Source organism: Boleophthalmus pectinirostris, unplaced genomic scaffold (genome assembly GCF_026225935.1).
Source record: "Boleophthalmus pectinirostris isolate CB_2022bp ecotype Guang Dong unplaced genomic scaffold, ASM2622593v1 HiC_scaffold_2, whole genome shotgun sequence".
NCBI lineage: Eukaryota > Metazoa > Chordata > Actinopteri > Gobiiformes > Gobiidae > Boleophthalmus > Boleophthalmus pectinirostris.
The window spans coordinates 41,907,946-41,919,619 of NW_026571152.1; the positions used below are offsets into that span (position 1 = coordinate 41,907,946).

The 11,674-nt window shown below is 39.2% G+C and overlaps 1 protein-coding gene across 1 annotated transcript in view; it reads right to left on the reverse strand.

Annotated features, from left to right (window-relative positions):
• stra6 (signaling receptor and transporter of retinol STRA6) overlaps positions 1-11,674 on the reverse strand; it is a 53,939-nt gene that overhangs the window by 18,695 nt on the left and 23,570 nt on the right. The window contains exons 8-12 of the mRNA XM_055155130.1: positions 7,580-7,656; positions 7,438-7,499; positions 3,024-3,186; positions 1,585-1,660; positions 799-929 (exon numbers count right to left, since the gene is read on the reverse strand). Coding sequence (XP_055011105.1) covers positions 799-929; positions 1,585-1,660; positions 3,024-3,186; positions 7,438-7,499; positions 7,580-7,656 — 509 coding nt within the window. The remainder of the gene's footprint in view (positions 1-798; positions 930-1,584; positions 1,661-3,023; positions 3,187-7,437; positions 7,500-7,579; positions 7,657-11,674) is intronic.

Sequence of the window (11,674 nt, forward strand, 5' to 3'; positions counted from 1 at the left end):
CTGGGGTCCCCCTGGAGAAGCTGGAGGAAGTGTCTGGGGTGAAAGAAGTCTGGGGGTCCTTGCTTAGACTGCTGCCCCCGAGACCCGGCCCCGGATAAGCGGAAGAAAATGGATGGATGGATATTTGCATCGATAGGTAGATTTGTGCAGTTTAAATGTTAGACATGTGATCGCTGAACATCTGTAGCATTTGAACTGCACAAATCCGTCTATCTGTGCTAATATCAACATCATGAAATCGATTTTTAATTCTAGAATCACTCTGAGGTCTTTCTTCTCTTGATCGTTGTGGATAAATTGTTCATGTTAGAATGTTTATCCTTTGTGGAGTTTGTTGATTGAAGATTTGGTGATGGGGCAGATTTATAAAGCTGCTGGAGAAAACGACACACATTTACACACACATTTACACACACATTTACACACACATTTACACACACATTTACACACACATTTACACACACATTTTGCCACAGAAAACCATTAACCGGAAGTTCCACAAACCTACAGCGGGACACTTGTGGCTGTTGTGAAAAAGGTCAAACATATGAATGAAACAAAACACAACTCCAGGTCTGTTTTTGATGAGGAAACAACATTAGAAAATAACTTAAAGCTCACAAGAGTCAGTTTTGTGTAATATAGGACCTTTAATAAATAAAGGTGAAGGTTGGAGTTTGAGTTTCTTTAACGCTGGACTCTCACTTCCTGGGTTAACTACGTCCATTTGTTTACAGAGTGAATGAGGTGAACACATTCCAGCCCAGTTTATCTGATAACAATATTTGCTCCACATACCGACGACGGTGTGAGCCGCGGTGCTGGTGTAGCCCATCCAGCAGACCAGAGCCGGCCTGGACGGGCGGATCCTCCTCTGACGGTTGTACACGCCGTAGACGTCTCCTCTGTACAGCAGCTTCAGGTTTGACCTAAAGACAGAGAGCGAGAGAGAGTAAAGGTCAAATATGACACAAAACTGACTCTTCTGAGGTTTAAGTCATGTTCTAATGTTGTTTCCTCCACAAAATCAGACCTGGAGTTGTGTTTTGTTTCATTCACATGTTTGAGTAACTCTTTATTATTAGTCTGTCTACATCTCCAAAGCTTAAAATGCCACTTTGTGATGTCATGAAGTGGTGGTTTTCAAGTGAACAGCTCCTTTTACCTTTAATTTAGTACAGATTGGAAATTTCAAGGCTGAAAATATCAAAATTATTCTCGAGAAGGTGTGTGGTACAGAAGGCGGGAGGGGCTCATAACAAATGCAAATGTTGTGACAAATACAAATGCGACAATATAACAAAAAAAGCCACAACAGAAGTGACCGTGGGACTTTATTTTCCGACTGACCTAATTACCACGTGACATCACGAGGTGGAAGAGAGTGTTTTCCATTTTAGAGGCAAGAACTCAGCCTAAATGTGCAGGTTTTTGTGTTAAACATGTGACTGAAACAAAACACAACTCCAGGTCTAGGAGGATTAATAACACACACACTCATGCACACACACAGACACACACACACACTCATGTACACACACAGACACACACACACACTCATGTACACACACACACACTCTGTACCTGTGCAGAACCATGGAGCGCATGAGCATGGCCAGGCTCACCAGAGCCGACAGCGTCAGAGCCGAAATGTAACACACTGTGAACAGAGAAACAGTCAGACCCTCGAGTCACCAACTGTAGACACTGATTTAGTCCTAGTTTAGACCTGGTTTAGTCCTGGTTCAATTTTGGTTCAATTCTGGTTCAGTCCTGGTTTAGTCCTGGTTCAGTCCAAATACAATACAAAAGTTTGGCATCTTCACTCGCTGATTGTTATTTTGTTGAGAGTAACTTAAAGTGCTGTAATATTTGTGTAATGTTTTATAATTTAAATACAGTCATATTGCACAAGGGTCCGGTCAAGCAGAAGTAAACAACAAGGCCAAAAATTCAAGTTAATTCATCTGATATAAAAATGTATTGAACAGATACATATGTACTCTAGTTTATGAAACTGTTGACCTTTTTTCTGTTCCATTTTTGGTTCTAAAGTTCCATATGTTTTAAACAGACCATGTAATGAAACATGGAACAAAAATTATTTCCCAAATTTCAAAGACCTGCAAATCATGTCAATAAATGGATGTATTTCATCATATCTTGTGTTATTCCATCTTTGAACTGTTGATGAAGGTACATGATTTAAAAAAAAAAAAAAAAAGTATATATATAATATATATATATATAATATATATATATATATACTACATATTTATAGAATAGTTTCCTTTCATTTTGAAGTAATATTAAAGTATTCAGAAGAAAAAAGTTGACAAATGATGTAAAATCCTGCACCTTCTACTTGTTTGTACAATTTTCCCTCCGTTACTTTTCCCTCCGTTACCATGACCTTTCTTAATAAAAAATCTCATGAGTCAAAAAGTAAGAGGTTTTTCAACCTAATCTTGTACCATATGGTAGAAAACTATATGAAGCAAATATTCAAACCAGTTTGTTAAGGATATGTAAGTGAGAACCAAGAGTTATCACTGTTTGGATTTATTGACCAAAAAGTGCTGCATATTTCATTCCCTCCGTTACCGACATGAGTTTTTACATTTTTTGTCAACAACTTGAAAGAATATCACAGGTTTAACTTGACCCTGTTGGAGTGTAACTCTTTCCTACATTCTGATACTTTACTTATTTCAATAGTTCCTCTAGTTTCTGAATAAGAGACATTTGAATGTCAAAAATCTGACCCTGTTTCCCTCCGTTACCGCTTGACCGAACCCACCATTAAGTCATAAATAAATAACACATTACAGTTTTAAAGTAACTTTTAGTTGAAAAATCAAACTAATAAACAGGATCATGAACACTCAGACTGATCACAGGAAAATGAAAATCTGCTCTTCAAATCACTTTTGTTTTCTTTCTTGAGTTTTCAGTTTATTGTCTATTGTGCACTGTGTCGCCAAGGCAACCACTGAACATTCCACCAACATCGACACACTCACCTTCGACGCACCAGATGTAGAAGATCACGAGCCTCATCACCTCGTGTTTGTCCGGAGAAAGATCGATTCTGAAACCGGATAAAACTTTGGCGATGTCCAGGTCGACTCCCAACCGCGCGATCTGCAGCGTCGGCACCACGGACAGCAGCAGCAGCAGGGTCATCTTCAACAAACACACAGAGGCACATCAGAGAAGCTTAAAGATGCATTCTGTAACTTTTCAGGTCAGATCTGTGGAGAGGCGACCCCGCTCACACCCAGAATGTCTGTTTTTCGAGGTATTTTTGAGCTTTAAAACCATCTGTAATATTGAATAAATGTAAAGTAGAGCTGTTCCAGGCAGAGCAATGACGTCTCCATAGAAACAAGCAGGTTACATAATGCAGCTTTAAGATTAAGGGGCCCATATAACTCTATTTTCTGATCTGTTCTAATGTCGTTTCTTCATCACACGTGTTTCATTCACACATGTTTAACACACGAATCCTGCACATTTAGACTTCTTCTCTCAGACTGAAAACACTCTGTTCCACCTTGTGATGTCATGTGGTAATACAGGAAGTGCTCCACAGTATTTTTTTTTTTTAATTCTTACACCCCAGTTACATTTTTGTACATCTCAACTTTTCTTTTTTTTTTTGCAGACCTTTGGCGTTATTGGACCAAATAGCACCAAAACTGTCCAGTTTGTGTATTTTGTGATTTATTTATTTTTTTTATTCTGTGTTTTATTTCAAGATCACATTAATCGAACAGTCTATATGTTCTGGATGTTCTGCAGCGTCTCACAGCTCGTTTGGAGAGACCAGTGAGCAGAACATTACAGTATCTAACCTACTGGAGACAAACTTTGCATGGATAAGTTTCTTCCAAGTCTGATTTAGACAGTAAACATTTGATTTTTGCTCTGTTTTTTAGATGGTAAAAGGCTGCAGATGTTATTGATTTTATGTGTGACTGTTAAAGTTCAAGTCTGAGTCCATTATTACCCTAAGATTTCTTGCCTGATTTGAAGGTTTTAGAGCGAGAGACTGGAGTGATTAGCTTTGACACTGTCCCCTTTGTTTCTGTGGACCAAACACTATGACTTCAGTCTTGTCAGAGTTTAGCTGGAGAAAGTTGTTTTGCCTCCACACACTGATCTGTTGGATGCAGTGACAAAGTGAGTCCACTGGTCCATAGTCTCCAAACAGACGAACTCACATTACACCTGTTTTATCTTCACTGCACTGGCTCCTGTTAAGCTCCGTGTTGATTTTAAAATTTTGGTTTTAACTTACAGAGCTTTAAACGGACAGGCGCCCCAGTACATCAGTGACTTACTGCGCCCGACTCCTCAGACTGCACCCTCCGGTCCTCTGGTCAGAGCCTCTTGATGGTCCCAAAGACCCGATTTAAAACTCGGGGTGACGTGAGCTTTCAGGCTGTGGCTCCCAAATGATGGAATGCCCTGCCCCGGCTCTACGTGAGACAGACTCTATAAACTCTTTTAAAAAGCAGCTGCTCTTTAGACAGGCTTTTAGTTGACTGTATCTGTACTTCTTCTGTTCTTGTTTATGTAGTTTTTATGCTGTTTTGCTCTGTAAAGCACGGCGTGATTTTTTTAATCTGTGAAAGGTGCAATATAAATAAAGATTTACTTACTTACTTACTTATATGACATCACAATTTGGACCCTTCAGAAAAGTTACATAGTGTACCTTTAAAGGTCCTATATTACACAGACTGACTCTTGTGAGGTTTCAGTCGTGTTCTGATGTTGTTCCTCTTGAAAAACAGACCTGGACTTGTGTTTTGTTTCATTCACATGTTTGAGTAACTCTTTATTACAGGGGTGGGCAATTATTTTTTCCATGGGGCCACATGAGAAACAGAAAATATTGTGGAAAACCAAAATGTTTAACTCAATTCTGCATAATATCAATTGTATTTCTTTATAAAAACGCAGTAAATATCATTGTTCTGATGAGTTGGTCAGACTGGAAAGAGTTTATGTAATGAAAAAGTGAGGCTGACTTATAAAAAATGTCATTAAAAACTACACGTCTCAAATAAGATCAACGCAGCTTTAGTCCAGGCATGAGGTCAAATGATCAAATATGTTTATTTTGTAATTCCAAATCAGCTTAAACCGGCCGGTCAGAGTCGACTGCATGTGGCCCTGGAGCTGGACAATGCCCAGGTCTGCTTTATTATTAATCTGTTTTCATAAAGCTCAAAATGCTCTTTTCCACCTTGTGATGTCATGAAGCTGTAATTTTCAAATGAACAGCTCCTTTTACCGTTAGTTCAATAGAGATCGGTAGTAGAGATGCACGGATGGGCTATTTTTTCATCCGCAATCGTGACGCAAAACTCATCATGCACCCGCTGTCCATTTGCACCCAAGGTTTTGACCAATTTTCAAAACCGCACTCGCCCGCCATCCGCCCATTGATTATAGATTTTAGAACAATCATACAGCAAACAAACTAAAGAGCCTCGATAAAAATACAAAGTCTATAGCTCATTCATTCCAAAATTCACTCAACGTGCATGTTCACATTCGCTCATTGCTCAGGGTTTAACTCCCTGTTCGGAGCCTCACCGTGAGTGCCTGGGCTCAATAAATGCGCCAGGTCGTTGCTCAAGAATCGTGGCTTTATTTGCCGAGATGCACTAAATAACAGGACAATTGCTTCCTGACTCGCTTCGGTCGCCTTCTGACCGTTCATTTCACATACAGTAAAACATAGACGCCTGTACGATCCGCAGGCCCATTCAAGAAGCGTGTGCCTCGGGGGCGCGCACGCCACACGCCACACGCCGCTATAAACACTGCACATAGAAGTAAAGACGCACATCTCATAACACTTAACAATATAGACTGTAATATATATTTTTAAAAATTTGAGGAGTTAAACCGCCACCCGTCCAAATTTAATTCAAATATTATTTTTCGTCACATCATCCGCCCGACCCGCGGTTTAGCTGCGGACACCGCGGCTGTAACCGCAATCTGCGCATCTGTAATCGGTTTCCAGTCTGGCGCCTCCTAGTGCCTCCGCTCAATTTCATGTCTCTCCAGCGACTAGTTCAGGAATCCGAATACACTAGAGCAGGAGAGTCAAACTCAAATTCACAGAGGCCAAATTAAAAACTGGGACTAAGTTGTGGGACAAACTAAATATTTTTTGGAAAATTTTAACATCTACGTGTTTTTCTTCTTTTGAGATATGTAATGTTAAACCTTTTCTTATAAAAATACATGTTTAATAATAGTTTTGCTTAAACACTGAATCCAGAACAAGCAGAATATAAAATAATAACAACATTTTAAATAAATCATGTCCCTACAGTCGATCTGTTGCAGGCGAGCAGCTCTAATACATGTTTGATATGATCTCGTGGGCCAAATATAATTATATCGCGGGCCAAATTTGGTCCCCGGGCCTGAGTTTGACATGTCTATACTAGAACCCCGGACTGGTCAATCGGCAAAGAGCTGTGAAGTCATGACGTCAAATTCGTGGCGTCTGTCTGGGTTCCTTTTGTGGAACAGCACAACAGTAAACTTTGCATTTTTTCTGCCCCCTTACTTTGCAAGTTCATCTCACAGAAACAACAATGATCTTTTGACATGTTCACTCTCTGCTTTGTTTGCTGTGGTGCCGGATATTACATGGACACCACTGAGTGTTCCAGCACATTACACACGTCACAACCAAACAGCGGTGATCGGTTAAATCAGGGGTGTCCAAACTTTTTTCATCAGGGGCCACAAATCTAAACACAGACGAAGCAGAGGGCCGATCGAGGGCCGTAGACTGATGCTCAATACAGGGAATAATTGAAATATGTCCATGTTTTACACGTTAGAATGAGCCATGAGTCTTTATTCATGCTAAGATCCTCAAAACCACACACTAAATATTAAAAATGAGCTTTTATCAAGGTAGATTTTCAAAAAACTTGCAGTAAAATGTTCATTTTTAATTGATGCAAGGTCATTTGGGCCAATTCACCAAGAAAAATGTGTGTATAGTTTGGACATGCCTGGGTTAAATAAAAAAAGTACCCGCCTACTGTCGAGCGAACGGATCCTAACGCTGCGAGGTTGATGGATCGGGTTAAGAGATCGGCAATTCCAGCTGTGAAATTTATCCAAATGATTCTAGTGAAGGTGTGTGGAGTTTAAAAACACAGTGGTGCACTTCCTGTATCACCACATGACATCACAAGGTGGAACAGTTTTCAGTTTGAGACAAGAACTCAGCCTAAATCTGCAGGGTTTGTGTGTTAAACGTGTGTGAATGAAACAATAAAAACCCCAGGTCTGTTTGTGACGAGGAAACGACATCAGAACACAGATCATAAAATCGTCCAATATGAGCCTTTAAATGTTGTTATAGATAAATAAAGAGTTTGGACAAACCTGGTACAGAGTTATAAAGGCGACGACGCAGGAGATGGCGAGCTTCAGGGGGAAACGGAACGCTGTTTGATGAGATTTCTGTTAATTCAGTTTAAATATTTTGGTTACCTCTTTTGCCTGAGTCTTTAGTTGTGGTGCTCACCGTCCTCGGGCGTGTAGATGTACGACTTCACCGCGTCCACCATCCGCTGAGACAGACCGGGGCTCTCACTGGACGAGCTAATGTGGAAGAAATAATACGTTCATTTCAATTTTATTTATATAGCACATTTAAAACAACTTCAGCTGAACAAAGTGCTTCACATAAAAGTCGGCAAGTTAACAAGTCAAATCATGTTAGAAATCAAAACATTATTCTTCTAGCCTTGATTTATTAATTTTAACAAAGATTATGTCCAGTTTCAGTGGACTGAAGACTTGCTCCAGTTCCAGAAGTAAATTTTCCATTAATTTTTCCCACAGACTTTTCAAAAAGAAGAAGAGTTTATAAAACAACCAGCTACATGCAAACTAATATTCATAACACGGCTGTTTTAAGAGCAAAAAACACATTTAAAAAAAAACTTTTATGTGCCATGTTTCCATACAGGGTTCCTACAGGTTTCTTCAAGTTAAATTCAAGTCTTTTTAAAACCTTTATTAGTCAGGCCGGCGTCACCTAGTGCCTCTGCTCAATTTCATTTCTCTCCAGGGACTAGTTCAGAATCAGAATACACTAAACCACACGTGTCAAACTCAGGCCCAGGGGCCAAATTTGGCCTGCAATACAATAATATTTGGCCCGTGAAATCATATCAAATCTGTATTAGAGCTGCCCGTCGCACACAGATAGACTATAGAGACATTATTTATTTAAAATTTTGTTCTTATTTTATATTTTGTTTGTTCTGGATTCAATGTTTAAGCAAAACTTTTATTATTAAACTTTTATTTTAATAAGAAAAGGTTTAACATTACAAATCTGGAAAGAAGAGAAAACATGCAGATGTTGTTAAAATTTTAAGTAAATATTTAGTTTGGCCCATGACTTAGTCCGAGTTTTTAATTTTGGCCTCTGTGAATTTGAGTCTGACATGTCGGCACTAGACGGTTTGTAAGAACCTCAGAACTGAAGAAGCAGCTTGGATGAGCTGCGAAACGTCTTCAACCAAACTAACTTTTGTCCACAAACTGAATTTTCTCTTCGCCAAGAACCTCAGAAGTTATAGAACCGAGCACCAAACAATCAACTGTGAGCTGTGAAGCCATGACGTCAAACTCGTGGCATCTGTCTGTAGGGGTGTGCAAAAATATTGAAATATCGATATATCGTATCATTTGTTGTGATGATACAGTATCGATATTGTGGACTCCTGTATCGATATATCACCAAGAGTATTTTTGGTATATTTTACTGAATTATTTTGTCACAGATCTACAGTTTTTGTTGCTTGTTTAGTGAAAAGAAACTCATTTATGCGACACATTTGACATTTTCTCTGTTTTAATGATTAAAATATTTGTGTTTCATTTGAACTTTGCACAAGAAGTGGTTTAACAAATGCTTTTAATGTCACAGGCACAATTTAAACTTTATTTTTTATTGAACCGTATTGAATCGCTTTGAAATATATTGTATCGAATGGAAAGTGCACTGTATCGAGGTATGTATCGTATCGTGGCCTGTGTATCGAGATATGTATCATATCGGTAACGTCTTAATGATACCCAGCCCTATCTGTCTATGTTGGCAACGATTCCCCAGATCGAGGATTTAAAGTCAGAACAAAGAGAATGTTCGGTGAATTTCATCATAAAGAAAAGAAAGACGCTATTGTTCTTCTTCCTACGGGATTTGGAGCATTACATACCTCACGACCAAACAGCAGTGATTGGTTAAATAAAAAAAGTACCTGCCTAATGTCACGCGAACAAATCCTAATGCTGCGAGGTCACACGGTTTCCACCAAGTGAAACCATCTGATGAATCAGGCTTGACTTTTATAGCCCCTTAACGCCTGAATGTATATAGTATTTGTTAAGCGTAGGCACATAAACTCGGATTATTAGTTGTTTTTGTTCCCTTTTGTAGTAAGTTGTAATTAGGTCCTTTTTGGTATAGTTTTTGTTTATGGTTTATTTTTGTTTGACTGTGCGGAGCCTATAAATACGCTGCTGGCAGCTCGCCCAGCAGTGGCCTCGCCAGCTCTGTCAGTCCTGTCTCCTTGCCCTGTGTCAGCCTGTCAGCCTTTTTGTTCTGTTTGACCGGCTCGCCAGGTCCATCTTTCTGTTTATTACTTTTCATAATTTTTTTGGGGCACGGGAGGGTTCTTTAAATTTCTTTAAAAACATAAAAATAAATTAATTAATTAAGAACCAACGATAAATAAAAGACATTTAAGAGCTATATTTTGACTCCCTGTGTCCTTTTTAAATATGTTGGGACTCACCTTGTTGGGGTTGTAACAGTATTAAAAATGTTTTGTGTGTGTTTTTGCCTTTAAGTAGATGATAAACCTTGCCATTAAGTTAAGCAATAACGTGTCCTACCACAGTTATGCATTCTACGTCTCTCTGGCATATGACCAGGGACTCACTTTGTCACTGCGTCCAAAGATCAGCAAAACAACTTTCTCAGCTAAACTCTGACAAGACTGAAGTCATAGTGTTTGGTCCACAGAAACAAAGGGACAGTGTCAGCATCACCTCCAGTCTCTCTCTCTAAAACCTTCAAATCAGGCAAGAAATCTCGGGGTAATAATGTCAGACTTGAACTTTAACAGCCACATCAAATCAATAACATCTGCAGCCTTTTACCATCTAAAAAACATAGCGAAAATCAAAGGTTTACTGCCTAAATCAGACTTGGAGAAACTTATTCATGCGTTTGTCTCCAGTAGGTTAGATACTGTAATGTTCTGCTCACTGGTCTCTCCAAACGAGCTGTGAGACGCTGCAGAACATCCAGAACATCCAGAACGCTGCAGCTCGGGGTCCTGACTCGAACTAGGAAGTACGAGCACATAAGTCCTGTGCTCAGGTCTCTGCTCTGGCTCCTGTGGCTCAGAGACTTTAAAGCAGCTCTGCTTGTACAAGTGTCTCCATGTCGAGCACCAAAGTCCATCTGTGACATGTTAGTGTCATATGAACATCTCACACTCTGAGGAGCTCAGGGACCAACTCCTGCTGGTGCCCAGAGTCACGACTAAACAAGGGGAGTCAGAGTTTCAGGTTCATGCAGCTAAAACCTGGAACAGTTGAACATGTGAGACAGACTCTTCTGTGACGCTGTTTAAATCCAGACTCAAAACATTTCTGTTTAACTGTGCAAATAACTGAAAGGTTTTCATTCCGCACTCTTCTCTCCAATTTATGTCTCTCTTTTTTTTTTATTTTAATCTTCATGATTATTTATGTTTTGATTTGTTTTATTATGATTTTAATGTATTTCTTATTCTGTAAAGCACTTTGAATTACTTTGTGTACGAATTGTGCTGTACAAATAAACTTGCCTTGCAATTAAGTTGAGATCATTAATTTGACTAGAGCAAAAAAAAAAAAAAACTAGCAATTTGGGTATGTTGCGAATTTGGGACAAGTAGAAACAAAGCGCCTGCCAAATGTTCCTCGACTTGAATCTTGATCCAAACGGTTTTGTTGGATATTTGTGACGGCCGGTGTTCAGACCCTTTATATAAAAAGTTAATACCTGTTTCGTGGCCTATTTCTTTGACCTACTGGCAAAGAAAAAGCAAATTCTTACATTTGTGTTCATTAATTTCTCAAACAAATGTGAAAATGTGGAATGTGTAAAGGATGACGGAAGAATGATGACACAAGCAGCCGAACTCACGCTTCAGAAACAGACTTTAAATAGAATTATAGGTTTTCTGGTCATTAGTCACCACACAGACCTGATTAGTCCTTTTAATATAATTTTTTTCCAGAAGGTCTATGAGAAAAATGAATGGGAAATTTACTTCCAGAATCAGAGTTATTGGTCAAAAACCTAAACCCTCGTCTGTGTGTGATTCAGAGTCAATATGGAGGAAACATTCACCTGATTTTACTGGGCTTTTTCTTCTTTAGTATTTCCTTGACGTAGTCCCTGTAGTAGCTGCTGTTCAGGTCCTGTTTGTGGAGAAAAACAAAAACATGTTGAGGTACATGAAAGTTCTTGTTCAGGGACGTGCACAGGAAATTATGTTTAGGACCCAAGACCCCCTAAACATGCTCCTTTTCACTGGAAGCATCTTTT